The sequence below is a fragment of the Ixodes scapularis genome, unplaced genomic scaffold (assembly GCF_016920785.2).
Source record: "Ixodes scapularis isolate PalLabHiFi unplaced genomic scaffold, ASM1692078v2 PGA_scaffold39__5_contigs__length_11793443, whole genome shotgun sequence".
NCBI classification, from domain to species: Eukaryota; Metazoa; Arthropoda; class Arachnida; order Ixodida; family Ixodidae; genus Ixodes; species Ixodes scapularis.
In genome coordinates, this window is record NW_024609867.1 from 10,676,256 (window position 1) to 10,693,186 (window position 16,931).

General features: G+C 44.9%; 1 protein-coding gene across 1 annotated transcript in view; it reads right to left on the reverse strand.

Annotated features, from left to right (window-relative positions):
- LOC115328052 (parathyroid hormone/parathyroid hormone-related peptide receptor) overlaps positions 1–16,641 on the reverse strand; it is a 292,861-nt gene extending 276,220 nt beyond the window's left edge. The window contains exon 1 of the mRNA XM_042292197.1: positions 16,545–16,641. Coding sequence (XP_042148131.1) covers positions 16,545–16,620 — 76 coding nt within the window. The 5' untranslated portion in view covers positions 16,621–16,641. The remainder of the gene's footprint in view (positions 1–16,544) is intronic.
- Positions 16,642–16,931: the final 290 nt, after the last annotated feature.

The window sequence follows — 16,931 nt, forward strand, 5'->3', positions numbered from 1 at the left end:
TTTTTCAACAGTCTCTGGAGACTGGTGTGGTACCCTCCTATTGGAAAATTGGAAAGGTCATTCCAGTCCACAAATCTGGAAGTAAAACGTCTCCATTCAACTACAGACCAATCTCACTTACCTGCATTTCGTGCAAACTTCTCGAGCACATCATCTACAAGCATCTTATCAGTTTCCTGGATTCCTGTATTTACTTCACCTACGCACAGCACAGCTTCCGCAAGCAACTTTCATGTGAGATCCAGCTGCTGTTTCTTACTAACGACCTTTTTCAAAATCTCGACTCTGGCTTTCCTACTAATGCTGTCTTCCTTGATTTCGCCAAGGTTTTTGAAAAGGTCCTTCACAATTGCCTTCTATTCAAGCTCTCTTCCTTAAAATTAGATCCTCTCGTTCCAAAACGGATTGAATCTTTTCTTAGCTACCGTTCTCAATTTGTTTTCGCTAACGACTCGCCTTCCTCCTTAGCTCCAGTCTCCTCCGGCGTGCTGCAAGGCTCTGTACTTGGCCCTTTACTCTTTCTAATCTATTTTAATGAACTCCAACTTCAACTTTCTTCTTTAATTCGCCTTTTCGCAGTTTATTGAGTTATCTATAGACTAATAAAATCTGCCGACGACCACCTCCTCCTCCAAAACGACATGAACAAAATTGCCGACTGATGCCGTACTTGGCAAATGTCCCTAAATATTAATAAATGCATGCATGTGTGTTTCACGCGCTCGTCCTCCCCCCACGTAACAACATTAACACTGAATGACACCGTCCTTCAGGCCACTACCGAATATAAATATCTTGGTGTTTATTTAACTAATAATTTATCATGGAATAATCATGTTAATCATGATTAGTATTCCAGCTAATCGCCCTCTTGGTTATATTCGGCGTAATTTCAAGATGGCTCCTTCTAACCTCAAAAGACTTCTCTATATTACTCTTGTCCGCCCTAAACTAGAATACGCCTATCTATCTGGCATCCCCACCTTTCATTTTTCACCAATGGAATAGGAGCAGTTCAAAACCGCGCAGCTCGTTTCATTCTTTCCGATTACTCCCGTTTTTCGAGTGTCACTGAAATGAAATCTCAATTAACCCTCCCTGAAATTTCTCTTCGCCGCAGAATTTCCAGGCTTTCCCTCCTGCATAAAGTGTATTACTCTCCCTCTTTAAATCAGTCTCTCCTTAGCCCACCCAACTATGTTTCTTCAAGACTGGACCACACATGCAAGATTGGCCGACCCAGGACCAAATCTACAGCCCACCCGCATTCATTTCTACCCGAAACCATTGTGGACTGGAATGGCCTTCCCGATAACATCGTCACCATCGCAGATAACACCAAGTTTCGCCTCGTACTTAACCACCACTCCCCTCCATAATGCCCCTCGGGGCCCTGAGGGTATTTGTAAATAAATAAATAAATAAATACTACGGCTGCACTTGTCAATCTTCACTCATTCCCATTATATACGAGGTGCAGCCTGTCCCTATGGGGAGGAGTGATTCCCTAGATACCTTGGAAGACGGGCCCTTTCCGACATTTCCAAGCTGAGATGACATGACACGTCACTGCCGCATGTCGGAAATAGCGCGGGCCTTAAATCAGCAATGGTTGTCGTCTATCAAGTTAAGCGAATTCGAAACTAAACAGTACACAAAGAGCTGGTCAGAAATTGAGTCCGCCAAAACCAGTCGCCGCGATGGTCTAATTTGTTAAGGCGTCGCCCCGGACAGGCGAAGGTTGCGGGTTCAATCCCCGCTCCTGGCCCAATTTTTTGCCAGCTCTCTTTCCCTTTCCCTAACTTTAATGCAATAAATTCAATAATCACCTTCTCCCCTCTTCGTTCACAGAAAATATATATATATATATATATATACATACAACAGGTTTAAAAGTAATAGGCGAAACGTGCAAGTTCTACGTGCCCAGAAACGGTTAATGTACGAGAGAAGAATCATGACCCTACTGACTGCTGCACCCTCTTATATACTCGACATTTCAAAGACACTCCTTCCCTGGAGACGTTTTCTGCATTAATGAAGTTTACAAGTATGTTGCTTTGTTCTCGTCACTATTTCACGCAAAGCATAGTAAATTCAAGGTAATTGCATCAAAGTTAAAAGGTTCGGTACCGGAAATAAGTATTCATCAACATCGCTAAGACAATCCCCACAAAATTTGTTCTCGAGTGGAAAACACCGTTCAAGGAGCGTGCATTCCTGATTTAACTGTACCTAATATTTTTCATACCCTTTACACATCCTTCAAAATATAAAGGCTGCCATACAACACCTCCCTAGTTTGCGATGAAATTGCATTTATCACTCAATACGAGGCTGCTGAAAGGGTGTAGTCACACATGGAAAAGGCTCTTCACGCCCCTTAGGGTGCACATAATTTAGTGCGCATTATCAAAAATTCAAGAATTACTGTTCGCCACAATCTCGATTACTTTACTAAGGGTCAGCCACGAGAAAACACATCCCTTCGCAGATGAGCAGTGCATGCTGCCACGCTCACTCACTGGTACGCACACAAATATACCAAATTATATATTCGGATATCCGGAGAGTTGCCTCAAAACCATCCTCCCGGATTAATTTTTTTTTTAACTGACATATGCCTAGGGCAAAGGTTTCGTTTCTGGGCTTAATGACGTTTTTTTTTTTAATTTACTGCGCTCTAATCTCGATATACGAACAATTCAAAAGGCAATTGACGCGGCTCCTTGAATCATCGATCCTTAAGGCGTCATGCAGAGTAAATGTTCAGAGTTAGTAGATTGTATCCCAGAGATTTGCGTATCCAAGAAGATTTAGGAGGAGGGAGCAACCTGCACGCTACGAATGCGAAAGGAGTGTTATCGTCTTAAGCACGCACGCAAGCGTTGGTACCTTGCGTGAGGGCCTTATTATCTAATTCCCCAAACATTTGTGAGATCCCGAACGCAGCGAAATCACACATTTCATTATTTTAGCTACCAAGACCGGAACTACGGGCAGTTACAGTCTTCGCTTCTTCTTAGCAACCGCCGATGATTTTGATCTCTAAAAATGAAACCTCATCGACACCGCTTCCGTTCATTTTACGTTTACAGCCTCGCTTCCCACTACACATTTTCGCAGGACAGTGTTTTAATAGTTCCGTAATTGATCAAATGATATAAAGTTAATCATGTTGTAAGCAACGCAAATCTTTCAGTTTTCTTTTTTCATGGTGTGTCATTACATGTTTTGATTGGAGAACAAAAATGTCAGACACTAAACTAATGTTCCTCGCGAGCACCAGTGGATGCTGTTTGAGTACCTTTCATGAAAAGCAGCAAGAAAATCAAAGCCGCGTACGAAGGTCGGTTTTCTGAACAACCGGAAAACATTGGTTCTTAGATCTCTGATGCAAAACATTCTTTCACTCAAGCCTCATCCTAAAATTTTGAGTTTCACACAAATAAAGAAACGTTGAGCTAAACTCTTTTTGACTTCAGCTGCCGCGGTGAGATTTTCCTGTACGTCTTGAAACCCATCTTACGTTGTGTTCCATCTGTGCAAGCCAGGAGTGAGAGACCTCTCTCATACATTTTCGGTGTGTGGGAAATGTTTGGTGATTGTAAAATACATGTCAAACAAGGAAACTGGCCTGCTTTTGGTGACTATTCCATCACAAGAAAAAAACAAGTTTTGATGTGATTGACCTTATAATATAATCTAAGTGTGAAGTTGTATCTAGAAAGCATTAACTATTATAATTTTAATTGCAAATGTTAAAAAAAATTATTTAAAGGCAATTATCCTCTCAGCAAGGTTTGGAAAAGAAGCATGCCCTGAGTTGTAAGGCCTTAAACTATGTCACCTGTTGATAGGGCGCGCAAAAAACGATCACCAATTTGTAAGAATAAATCAACTTGCCTGTATCACGAATTTAATGCATGTTCTTTTGCTCTAGAGTGGCGTATTCCCCAGCAAAGGCAATCGTATTTCGTTGCTTCCACGCCGTCGCGCCGCGTTGATAGAACGCTCCCTTCCCCACTGTTGGGAGACATCCGCGGTCGCGTTAGCTCTATCTTCGAATACATCTGACCCCCTGTTCCATCTCCTCTCGGCCCTCATTTAAAACTGACAAGAGACGCGGTGTCAATTTGTCAAGAACCCGACGGACCCGCAGTCTGGGTCACCGCTCATCTGATCTCTCCGGTTCCCTTCCTTTGTCCAGAGGTCGTCAACAGCAGGGACGGCCAGCACAGAACGACAGAAAGAAAGTGAAAGCTCGGATTAGGCTGTCGGTCTTTGCGTTCTATCATGACAACCGCTCAGTTGTGCAGTGCCGCTTGGAATCGTACTGACGCTTTCTTCCGTTCCCATTAGCTTTAATCCAAAAACCGAACCCCGCTATGCTTCCTCCCAAAAGTTCTGAACAATGATTTGCAAAGCGCGGATGCGCCTACAAAAGGTTGGAAGATATGTAAGACGTGTTTTTTTTTTGTTTTTTTTACCACATAAATAGGCAACACATCACCGAACGTTCGGTCTCAGCACAAATAAAGGACTAGAGATTGGGCTCAAAAGTCAAGGCTTCAATACTTAGCGTTATCCGATTCAATGCCTAACATTTTTGCGTCAGCACTGCTATGTTTCGAAATTGAAAGTGAGCGTTTACGAACAAAACGTGTATATTACTCCAGTCATTGCCTACTGAATGCTGTGCAGTTTTGCTTATTAGGTAGTGAAACGCTCTTTGATCATTCGGAGTATCTCTCTGTAGCGGCATATCGGATGCCGCTCATCTGTCAACACCCGTTTGGACTGGCCATTTCTCGCATGTGTGGTAAGCACTGGAAATATTTGTACGTCTTGTCTGTAATCCTGTTTTGTGCAACCGGAATGGGAAACGTGAAAGTTAACAGGGAGAGTTACGTAGTCGTTTTGACCCGAACGGTTCGTCCTTGAACGCTTTGCCGACGCCACCGACCATGGACACTGAGAAAAAAAAGGAGAAAAAAGGTAGCTATGGCGCGTTTATCTCCCTTCCAGTGACGCGCCCCCAAACAGGCTCGAGAAGAAGGGAGGAACGTGAGTTTTTTTTTTTTTTCCTTCTCCCAGGCAGATGAAAGAAGAGTTGCACCCTCCGACCTCATCTTCTTTCGGTTTTATTATTTGAGCGCGTCATGCGCGTGGTTTAATATAGATTGTTGAGTCGATTGAGATTCAGCGGCTGCTAAGGCCGGCTGTGATTTTGTCTCCCAGTCCAAACGGGCAGAACACCTTAGTCGCATTGACCGGTTTTCCACTAATTTTGTCAAACGAGCAGACGAAGCCGTACAACCAGCGAACTTCCGGAGCAATGCCTCAGCCCTCCATACACTGGGCCAAGGTGATAATATCCAGATTGCCAAGCCATTTGGAACAACCTGACGACGTTGATGGCATTATGGAGATCACGGAAACTGCCACCAAGACAGGTATGTGTTTCTGCCTGCTTGCCTTCTGTGCTGCGTTCGGCTCTCTTTCTTGATGCCGAATGCAAACCGACCATCAACCTGGTCTTTAATTTCCGCGTGTCAGCAACATATCAACAACATCGCAATGGTAGTGTTGCACTTTGTAAACGGAGACTGGGATTATCACCTTGTGACCGTTTGTCCGCGTTTCGTCGGTGTAACAGCAAGATCAGATGGCGTGAACTGTCAGGCATTGCCAGGCACTGACGCCGCTGGTCGGGCCGTGATCGGAGGGGGTGAGTGTCGCAGGTTGAAATTCTTCTTTACATTAGAGTTTAAGACCGTTTGAGCAATTACGGTGCAGCCGATCGGCCTACGGATAGCCATGTTCGAACGCTGCTCTGAACCGTACTCCTCTCGTGCAGTGGCCAATGTGATTGTCGTCTGCGATGTCCTCTTGTCCCCTCCCCGAGAGCATTTGTTCTCTGGGCAAGGACAGAAATGTCAAAATACGACTGGACGTACACATATTTAGAGTTTGGAATTTCAGAATTAAGAAGGAATGGTTTATAAAAACAGTTAGGAAAGCTATTCTTTATTTTGTTGTTTAAATATTGTCAAGGAGTAAGGAGAACAGACGAAAAATCATAAACTCACAAGAAAGTTTAATCGGCGAGCTTGCGACAAACAAAATAAAGAACAAGCGTCGGGAAAGCAGAAAAAAATGGGCGGCGATTGGGCGGCGTAACAAAAAGCAAGAGCGAGACTGACTCAACAAGGTCGCGGGCAGCTCCTTTTCTAGTGTGCTTCGGCATTGTGAAACCTCGGCCAAAAAAGTTCGGGCTTCATGAGTCCGGGGTGAGAATGAAGACGCACTTTCGAGAACAAGAAACTTGGGTAAAATAATAAAAGTTACGCCACGATTAAGAATAAACACGAATTTTCAAGAATACCATGACCGGGCGCTGCTTGCTCGGCCCTGCACGCGGCAATATGCTATGATTCCTGGTGAGGCTACACTTCACGTGGTGCGCAGGAATCAGCGATATAAGTGTTCGAGGTTTCCACGGCGTAGCTCCGTGGACTGCCTGCCGCTACACCTGCCGCAAGCCGCGGCTGAAGTACCGGCAGGCAGTTCACGGAAAGCTCGTGTTACGCTCTTATTTGATGCTCCTCTTGCACCGTACAATAGGCGTAGCGTCCTCGTTAAGCCTTAGTTCGATTTGCTCAATTCGCGGTAGCCATATTGAGATGAAGACGAGGAGGAACTTTGCTCCACTGTTTGACAAACCAAGGTTTTTTTTCTCTTTTGAAAGGAACATCGGTTACAAGTGCGTTTTCATTTTAGAAAGGACTATGTACACCTTTTTTCTTTTTTTCTTGGAGTGTGCGCGCTCAAGCCGGTGGGTAATTAGAGATGGGTTTCTCGTTCTCTTCTCCCATTCGCGTCGCTATAGTCGTCACTGGCAGAATGGCTGGCAACTCAGTGAAAATAAAAGATAGCGGTCGCTTCGGTAACCGACTCCACAAGCTTTGCCGGGCGTTTAGTTTAGGAGAGCGGTAGGTGGTTTTCCATCCTGCAACTATTCACATTATTTGTATGATCGAACCCCACCATTGAAAGGGCTGCTCACAATGGCAAGCAATGGCAAGCGATAGCAAGTGTTGTGAACTACGAATGAAAAATATATATATTGTTATTCGGTGTAATTAGCCGCAGTGGCGACCACGAGCAGACCAAATGATCTGGTTCGGCGGCACAACACGTGAACGATCTTTCAAGTTTAAGAATACAAAGAAAACAGCGCCTACCTACTTGATCGTTCAGAAAGATTTCACCGTATCTACATTGAAATCTTTTAAAATTCCGACCGCTGAATGATACGTCGGCCGCATTACTTACATCAGTGGCACACTGTGAAATGCGAGCCGCAGATCTGCATGCACACTGCAGAACGTTTCAGATGTTTACTACAGGATGGCGCTGCAAGTCAAACGCAATCGTCATCATTGTTTAGACGGTTGGTCCAGTTTAACGGTTCACTTCAACGAAGGTTATTAGATGAGCTCAGTTACTGAACTTCACATAGACGCTTCTTGCACGAGCCGGTACGCCTCTTTCTCACCTCGGCTCGTCTCTCGTCGTTCGACGCGCCGGACGGCTGTATAGACCAACTGAACTCTCTGACATCACTCCGATAAGGCGGCACTGCGGTCGGCACTGCACATGCGCAGATCCTTAACCTCAGGGGAATCTGGTTTCTGCGCGCCCGCAATGCCTTCACCCGGGGTGCAAAACGCGGGATTGTATATAAACAGTGTGTTGGACGATAGTAACTGCAGTGTACCCTACGGAACACATACGTTTAGATGCACATTGCCTAGATGGCGCTCCGCCGCACTTCTTAAAATGCACAGCATTGAAACAATAATCTATATGGCGCTTCAATTGAAGGGGGTGGACTGAAGTAAGTGAAGGGGGGGGGGGGGGGTCAGGGGGCTCCGCAGGTGTTCTACAAGTAGGCTAATCCAGGAACGTTGACTGAAACACGTTAATTGTCACGTATGGTAGCCGTGTCATTAGAACACGGCTCAAAAAACTCCCTATTATGACATGTGCAGTACAAAATGGTCGCGGTTTCTCAAGCGTTTAAAAATTTAACATCGGACAAATGATTATACCTTCTTACCTATATGTTCTTGTTGTGATATATGCCACCCCATAAATGCAGTAACTATATTTCAACCCAATATAACTGCTTCGTCTCTTGAAAGATTCAAATATGATTGCCTTAACTGCTCTCTAGAGACGAAGACGAATGCCAGAGCTCGGATCCGCCAGCCCACGCTCCTGAATATAACACAATGCGACGGATAACCTTCTGAATAATTAGGGTGCCCTATACCCTTCCAGTCTATCTGAGCCTCAAGCGAGTTGCTAAAGATAGCACAAAAACCATGCGGATCTTCACTCTTTCAGAACACTCTTCGCTGCTAATGGATCAGAAAAGAAGACGCCTGTTGATGTTCGTCTAGCAACAAAATAATATTGACCCGGAGCAGTTTCATGTAACCTACTTTCTGCTCAAACTCTCGTGGGAGTCCTTAGTGCTGAACTTTTTCTATATGCTCTCATTTGTCCTGAGGCAATATTTATCGGCTAGCTCAAGCGTATTCACCTTGTAACCGGCCGCGCCAGTTCGTGTAGCCAGCGGCGCAAAGAAACATTGGCTGGTACTAGATTTCCATTAATATCAGGTGGTATTTGGAGTAAAGAGGAGCTGGCACTTAAAGAGGCCCTGCAAGCATATTTAAACGTCTACCTTTTTTGCGGTTTCCACGTCTCTTGGGGTTCGGGCAAGCCAGCGGGCACGGACAGAGTACCTAAATATCAGTGCGTCATATTTTAACCAGGACGACGCGGAAACCTCCTCCACCTACGAGGGCGACCCGCGTTGCAGAAAGCGCGCAATATTTGACGTCTTTGGTCTTGGGCTTACTACTGGTCAGAGCCGCTGAAAGCTTTTTTTTTTTAGTCGAGATACAAAATATAAGTTTCGCGAACCGCTTCAATTATGTATAAAAGTAGTTTTTGTTCAGTATTTTTGGTCAGAAAAGAAACAAATGCAGTTCATGAAGTGCGGAAACAAGAAAAGACCCGTCGACAAACCCGCCACCAAGAGGCGGAAAAAGCGGCGCATGCTAGAAGGGGCTAGTGGGACGAGGCTCCGACGTGCGGCGAGCGTAGAAAGGTCCCGGATGTACGTGGCGGCGCTGCGGTCGTATTCGCGTCTCCAGCTCGGCGCTGGCCCTCCCGCGGCGGAAATGCATGGGAAGCGCTCTAGTGAGGGTACCCCGATTCTCCTGTTCAGCGGGCACGGCGGAACCGCTCGTGATCATGGCTCGCTATATGCCATTTTCGAATGCAAACAACGCTCTTAACTGTCCCCACGTAATGCTGCAGTAGGTATGGGATTGTACCTTACTGGAGAGTTTTAGTATTGCGCATAGAATGCCCATAGAAGCAAATGCAAGTGGTGTGCGTTTGCGTTAGAGTTGCGTGACCCACGTTGGTCCGTGCGCCTCATCGTCATGCGCCATCCAGGACCGCAATTTGGGGCTCCGCGCTCACGCAGTGTGGAACATGCAAAGCTAACGCAAACACACAGCGCTTGCGTTCGCTCGTATACGCAATACTAAAACTCGCTACTGTTCTACCGGCTTCCAACGCCAACGAAACGTGCTGCAGTGAGCAGACGTGCAAGCAGATAGGCATTTCTTCAATCTGAAAAGGCATGAGATTCGCCAAACGACGGAGCGTAAAAATGAAAGTAACCAAATGCTATAGATTGCTAATTTAACAAAAAAGGTTTTATTTTCTTTTGTTCTTTCTTTTATTTTTGGGCATTTGGTCTGGAAGGATATTGGCGGCGACTTTGGACGTTTTGCCGATTGTCAAAAGTTGCGACTTCAATAGGAAAATATACTTTACCCACAATTAATGTAATTTTACATGGATAGAATGTTTTCATTGATTTTGAGACTCTTTTTATTTTGTTACTTGGTAATTCAAAATGCTGTAATTGGCACCAGTGATGATAATTAGCACACTTTTGATTGTCATATTTGTTCGCGAGTTGAAAATTAGATAATAAGCAACAAATTATATTAGAGCTTGAAACATTATGTATTAAAATATCTGATTTTAATATTATTATAATTAATACAAATTGCGGCAATGTATGCCCCCAAATGACGCCAAGATCAGGAAAATATGCCTTTAACCTTAATAGTCTTTAAAGAAAGGTATAATTTTGTTTTCTTTTTAGCATATGAAAAACTCTGACATCGTTATCAAGCGAGACAAACGGTCAAACACTGGATGTAATATATAGGCCTATCCATCACGCGTTGCTATAAAAAACACACACACACGTCAGCTGTCTGACTCGGATTACGTCTTTGGGTTGTTGCAGTGCGAACAACTTTTATTAACTTTTACGTTTTGTGGACATATTGTAAAAGCTGGAATTCTTCTCTTATTATTGTGCTTGGAATAATGTTAAATCAATTAATCATCTAAATACCCAAAAGCCCACGAAAAAGATTGCAGTTCATTATTTTTCATGACAATTATCTGAGCGAGAAAAGGCAGTGAGAACGCACAAATATCAGCACTGATTTTTTTCAACTACAACTACAAATATCAGCCTGGATCGAACATGTATGTCACAAAATAAAGTTTTCACGAACAACTTCTATAACTAAAGAATTACGATGTGAGACAGACAGATCTTGAATTATGACAGAATTCGAAATTGAGACCTGTAGAGGTGGTCGCCTTTATTTATTACTTTTTTTCGACCGAGAGGACGGCATACCCCACTCTGTTTTGTTTTGCCGCCTGACGGCGCTTCGGTCGGGAATGAGGAGGCGCTTTGGGAGGCGAGTGTCGCGTTTCAAGGAGTCCCGTGCCGTTACAAAGTGGAATTCTGCTTGTTTATGAGCTTTCCCCGGTATCGGGGAAATGGCCGCGGGCATGTCGCCCTCTTCGTTTCATTTCATGCGGAACCCCGGTTTTCGAACCCACGTGAAAACACTTAACTTGCCGACGAGAGGCTGCTGTCTCAGCGCCGCGTGCGTCTACCCCTTGACCCTGAGACGCGAGGCCAGACGTAAAGGTTTGACGGGGAACCCCCGGCCAAGACATCAACACGTCACCGGTCACCAGGTCGTTTGCTGGGAAACAAATTGCTTCAGAGTTCTCGGAGTCGTGTCTCGGAACTCTTCCGTGACGCCCGGGGACCAGGCGATCCCTATATATTCTGCATATGCCTGGCATGTCTTTCTTTTTACCTTGTTGCCAACGGCCTTTAGCGGTGACATTGACGTGCCCCAGCCGACATGTCTCGGTGCTTCTCGCCGTTCGCGAATGTGTATCTTCTGTGGCAGATAGGAAAGCCATAATCCGTGTTTTATTCTCGGCTTCTGAGAACCAAGGCTTGGCTTTTGGTTCACTCTCGGAGCAATCACCTCTCACCCGATTGGTCGGAAGTGCGTCGTGTAGGTGTCGTAGTTTGGTCCCTCTAGCCAATGGGACCAGGGTCGAACCCTGATTGGCCTTAACGGGTTCGAGCACGCTGTCTTAGACCCTGACCAGACAGGGAAATCTTTGAGTTTTGGAACTGGCTCGTGAGCGACCCCACTGACATTCAGCTCACGCGGTGCGCCGCGTTACCTGTCGTGCGCGACAGCGTCTTTCTCTTCGCGGCTACAAGGTAGTCGCCGTCCCTACCGTGCGCGGCAGGATCATCTGACGCCGAGGCGTCTCAGTCTGTGAGCCGTGCGCGGCAGTTTATTACAGCGCGGAATCTGTTCGTACTTGTCTTTTATGTAACTGTTTGATACTTTTTTTTTTAAATCGAAGTAAAGTTTCGTTCATCTCGTTAACCCTCCGAGTTGTCGGTCGCCTCTCCATCACCACCAACGCATCCAGCCCTCCAGCAACTCTACTTCATCCACGGTCCCCCGGTCCTCGACGGCAACTTCAGGGTGGTCCATCGAGGTCGGGGAAAACAACCTACCTACCATCTACTCACCTATATCAATAAATTAAATCCAAAATCGATGTTAGTTTCGGTTTCGCTCCAGAATTAAAACGCGCACCATTGCGTTAATTTTACGCTAAACACCGTTCCTGTTTTCAGGGTAAAGAGTGGACCTGCGCTCATAACACCCTAGCTTCCTCGTATTACCAGAAATAATTTGTGTCGCCCAGTGAAGCCAGCCAGCACACTAGACAGGCTCAACAGCCGGCACGCATCTCCGACCCTCACTATAACCGCTATCTTAGAAAATGAGTGGCGCCACCTATAGTTAGTTGGAGTCGCGAATACCGGCTCGAGGATCCGACCGGTTCAAAGCTTTCCGAATTCTTTCGGCGTGGGCTTGGCTGCCGATTTGGCCATTTCGCGGTATGACAGCGCGAAGTGGCTCCCGTTCTAAACTGATTTTTACCCCGTGTTTGCTGTCGTTTGTGGCCAAATAAAGTGTTATGCCAAATTAGTCTTTAACCGCGCAGCAAATGCAATGCGAGCCGCCCTGGCCGCCCGCTTCATACAGCATATCCAACACGTGCTTTAGTGGCTCCCTCTCGAGCCGTCGACACCGCGTGCGGCAGCCGTGAGCGCTCCATGAGCTCACTTCTCCTCCTCTACTTGACGTCCACTCAAGCCAGGACCTAAGACGTCATGAAGGAGGTTCTTTTTTGCTTGTTTTTGTAATTCGAATTTGCCTATAACTTTTAAAATAAAGCGAAGTTTGAGAAAAGAAAGGTTTCTTTTAGTTACGACGTTCAGTGCGCTCTAGGTTCGGTGCAAATTAAAACCCAGTCAAAAAGTTGTTGCAGGGCCCCTTTAAGAAGTGTCGGGACGATAGCCAGAGTTGTCCTACCGGATGTGCCGGTAGTACTTCAGCGGAAAACAACCCGATGTGAGCAAGACTTCCTGCGCCTCAATTAGGTTCCCAATGGTGGTTCCTAAGCTCTATCGGAGACAAAGACCATTACTGCGCATGTTTGGCAAAACAAATATAAATATGTGAAGCTTTATACGCCTATAAAACAATTAGATGTGCTGACGCGCCTACACTGCACCGGCCTAGCTTGATTTCATAAGAGAACGGAACCTTCTGACTTTCACGTTCTCTTCGTCAAAAAGCCGTCATTTTGTTGTCGTGCAAAGGTTTTTCTTGAGAGCACTTGCCACAGGCTTTTAAAATGAAAAAAAAAATATATATATATATATGCCAGGTGGTGTTTGTGCCTGGGAAATCAAATTTATAAGGCTGATTATGAACAATACCCCTTTTAAAATGAGAAGGCATTTACACCAGTAAAAATATTTGAACCGTTGTTACAAAACGCAGGCTTCGTTATTTCCAGATAGTGGCAGAAAGAAGTGCTCAAATAGTAAACTTCTGCAGTGCGGACACCAGTTATGACTCTACCAAGGGAATATGAAGTGAGAACTCTATGAGGTCATGCCGTCACTGAACGTGTACCATTTTATACCTCAACGGAGTGGCTGAGTGTATCAAAAGAAAAGCATTAATCTTGTTCCTTTCTGAGCTCAACTGACTTCAAACCACAAACAACTCCACGCTAACTTTCGACTATCTTTTTTTCTCATCGAACAGCACTGAAATATTTGCCTGAGTCTGAGGAAATCTTGAAACACAAATTATATTGGTTGTTCCAATTGGGATTTCGTAGAAGGGGCCAAATGCTTCGTAACAAACGCGTCAACCTTCTCGCTTGCTGAGCTCAGCTCATTTCGAATTTACAAACTCCACGGTATATCTCGGATACTTTGTTCTCATCGAACAGCACCGCACTATTTGCCTCAATCGCAGGATGTATTTAAACAGAAATTATATTGGGCGTTTTATATCGAAGATTCCAAAATTGACCAAATGTTTAGTAGCAAACGCTTTCATCATTAGGTGACAACGAAACCACTAACAAAATCATGGTAGCTCTCGGACAGCTCTTTTCAATTGATCGGCACCGCGATATTTGCCAGAGTTGGAGTATTTATTTAAGCGCGATATACTATCGTGTGTTTTAGTGAATACTGAAATATTCCGAGCTACAGTGGTGTTAAGAGAAAAAGAAACTTTTTTCAGGAATCAACTGCCAGTCACGGCTGATATCAGGCGTTGCAAGAGATATACTAATAAGTTAATAATGAACTAAAACCTACTATTTTACTTTTCGGTTGTGAAAATATATACCTGGTTTACGTTAAAACCTTTCTAAGCCCCATCAAAAGCGGTTAGAAGAGTGAATTTTAGGAAGTCTTAAAGCACTTGTGAAGCCTGCGGGTGTGATAAAGTATTCACTCCGTTTGCAGTCACAAGATTTACGACTCGAAAGCGCGGGTGGTATTCTTATCACCCTCGTTTTTGCATTGCCAACCTTGTGCTTGCTGCACAAGCGAAAAGTTTAGCGCCCCCCCCCCCCCCCCCCCGCACACTTCACAGGTGCTTCTCCTTAAAATTAACTGATTTAGTGTTTGTTTTTCAGACGATCGGAAAGTTTTTAATAGAAACCGTATGTTGTTTACTAACACAAAAGGTGCTTATAAGCTTTAATTACTTATTTGGTTGATTAGTATGAGTTTTTAGTGTTTATATTTGACTTCCGTCGTGATTGCTTGTTTTTTTCTCGGGAGGAGTCTCTTTTACTCTAAAGTAGTTTGATGCGATGACTATCTGGAGTTAGAAACATTTTTTTGGTACTCTCGCTGAGCTCTCCTCCGCGGATACAACTCGATCGAATGAGGTTTCAATGTCGTTTGAGCGTTACTGGAATGTGCGTATTCTCCACTTCGCCGGTTGCAGAGCGAACTGGCGTTTGCGTCTTTAGCGTGATCGCAAAGCTGCCCAATATAGTTCTTGTATTCCGACCCGCGTCTATGCGGTATCTAACTTCGTCCCTGCTTCTAAGAAACAGCCTACTCAACAAATAAAAGAATGAACGTACACCACAAGAAAAGGTTATCCGTGCAGTGTTTATTTGTATTCTATGTAGAACAGAACAACATATCCAATCGACGAGAACGAGCATCAGCTTGCGACTAGCAATTGCGTACGACACTATTCAAACCTCAGCCAGCTTGCACAAAAGACGCATTTCTTGGACACCACAATCGTTTTCATTATCTCGACTAGGGAACAGGAAAGAAGCTGATTCTCGAAATCAGGTCAGCTATTTATGCGGGAAGCGTTCACTTCAAAATTGAAAAGTAGGTGAGGGTGGGGGAGGGGCGGCGGGGCGGAGGAGGGGGGGGGGGGGTCTTTTAGATCCGCTTTTGTATAGGAGGAAGGCTCGACGAAGTTTTCCCTTCTGTAATTTTGAGGCGCGTAAATAACGTAAAAAAGGTTGAAAACTGCATTCTCCAACTTGCTTTCACTTAAAGCTTACCGTAATATCAGAACGTTAAATTTTGTTCTGCTAGTTCCCGTTTTTTTTTGTCTAAAACTATCGAGCGAGGCACCTACTAAAATATTCTACTGCTACAATGATACAATCACGCGCATAAATATTTTATACATTTTTTTTTTAAACAGTCGGTAATATAGCGCGCGACAACACAGCGCTCGGAGTTGGTAATAACTTAGCCACGCGAGGGTACGCCGGCGGCGCTACCGATTTTAGCCGTCCCACTGTTGCCTCATTTGGCCCTGGTGGCGCTGATGATGAACCAATGGTAGCGCGCTCTGAAACCTTGCCCCAGCGCCTATATGATCTTACCGTGAAACGCGCGCCTCTGCAGGTACTTGGTTGCTCCACTAATACATAATTCTTAGTTTCCTACCCTCTTACACAGCGTGAGCGGAGGTGGGGATGAGGAGAGTAACATCAGCGAGTGTCCACGCAAATCATCTCAACTGCGCTGCTTGGACGATCACATATCTGAAACAAACTTGACTTTGGCTGGAGCTGTTCAGCTTTGCTCGTTCTCCAACAACATACGGATATGTTCAACACCACATTCAAGTTAAAAGCCGGTGCACTTAACCGTTTTACGTCACAGTGGTAAGATGAGTGCAGACACAGACTAGAGACGAGTGCTGTGTTTGCGTCTAACCGGACCTCGTGTTCACTCAACGTGTAGGAGAACGCTCGGAGTCGGGCTCTTGCCCAGTTGCTGAATTGACGTCAGCCTACTGTGATGATGTTGAGGGGAGTTAGAGCAGGCTGTACCTGGGCCTTTATTTTTCTAGGCGGTGTATGCACATGCCGTATTCGTGCGAAAGAACGCCTAAGTTAGCGGAGGAAAACGATGGCGTCGCTCCATCAGAATGAAGGTGAACAACTCAAGGCAATGGAAACCTTAACTCATATTCGTCTCTAGAATTTGTCTTGAAGGTTGTCTGCTGCCTAAACAAAGCCAGAGGATTGAGAATGTAGCTTGATGAAATCGTTTGTTTATACAAGTTCCCACGTAAGTACGCTACTTTCAAAATATACAGTCCCATCAATAGCGAAAGCTTTTTAGGTGTAACGTAAAACTATGAATTCCTGCCAGTGTGACGAGAACTCACCGCCAGAGTCAAAGACTGCGCTGCTGTTGTTCTTGAGGCAATCCAACATGGCCTCTTGAAGAGCGCTGAGCTGCATTTTGGAGTCTTGATCGGCCAAGATAATCTGCATTTAAAAAACACCGAAGAAAATGTCAGTGTGATCACCCGGTTCTTTAGTAAACATTCCTTGTTTCAAGCACCCAAAGAAACCAAAATTATTAGTGAAAACAACACCGCAGCAAAACAAACATATGGGCCAAACGACAAGATTGTTTTCCAACATTTATCTTGTGTGGCAGAAAACTCATTTCCGGCATTACGGCAAACCCGTGTTTACCTTCATCTAAAGCGGCTGAACTACTGCTCGGAAACCTGAATAGAGCAAACACGTGTCCGTGTGAAAACGAC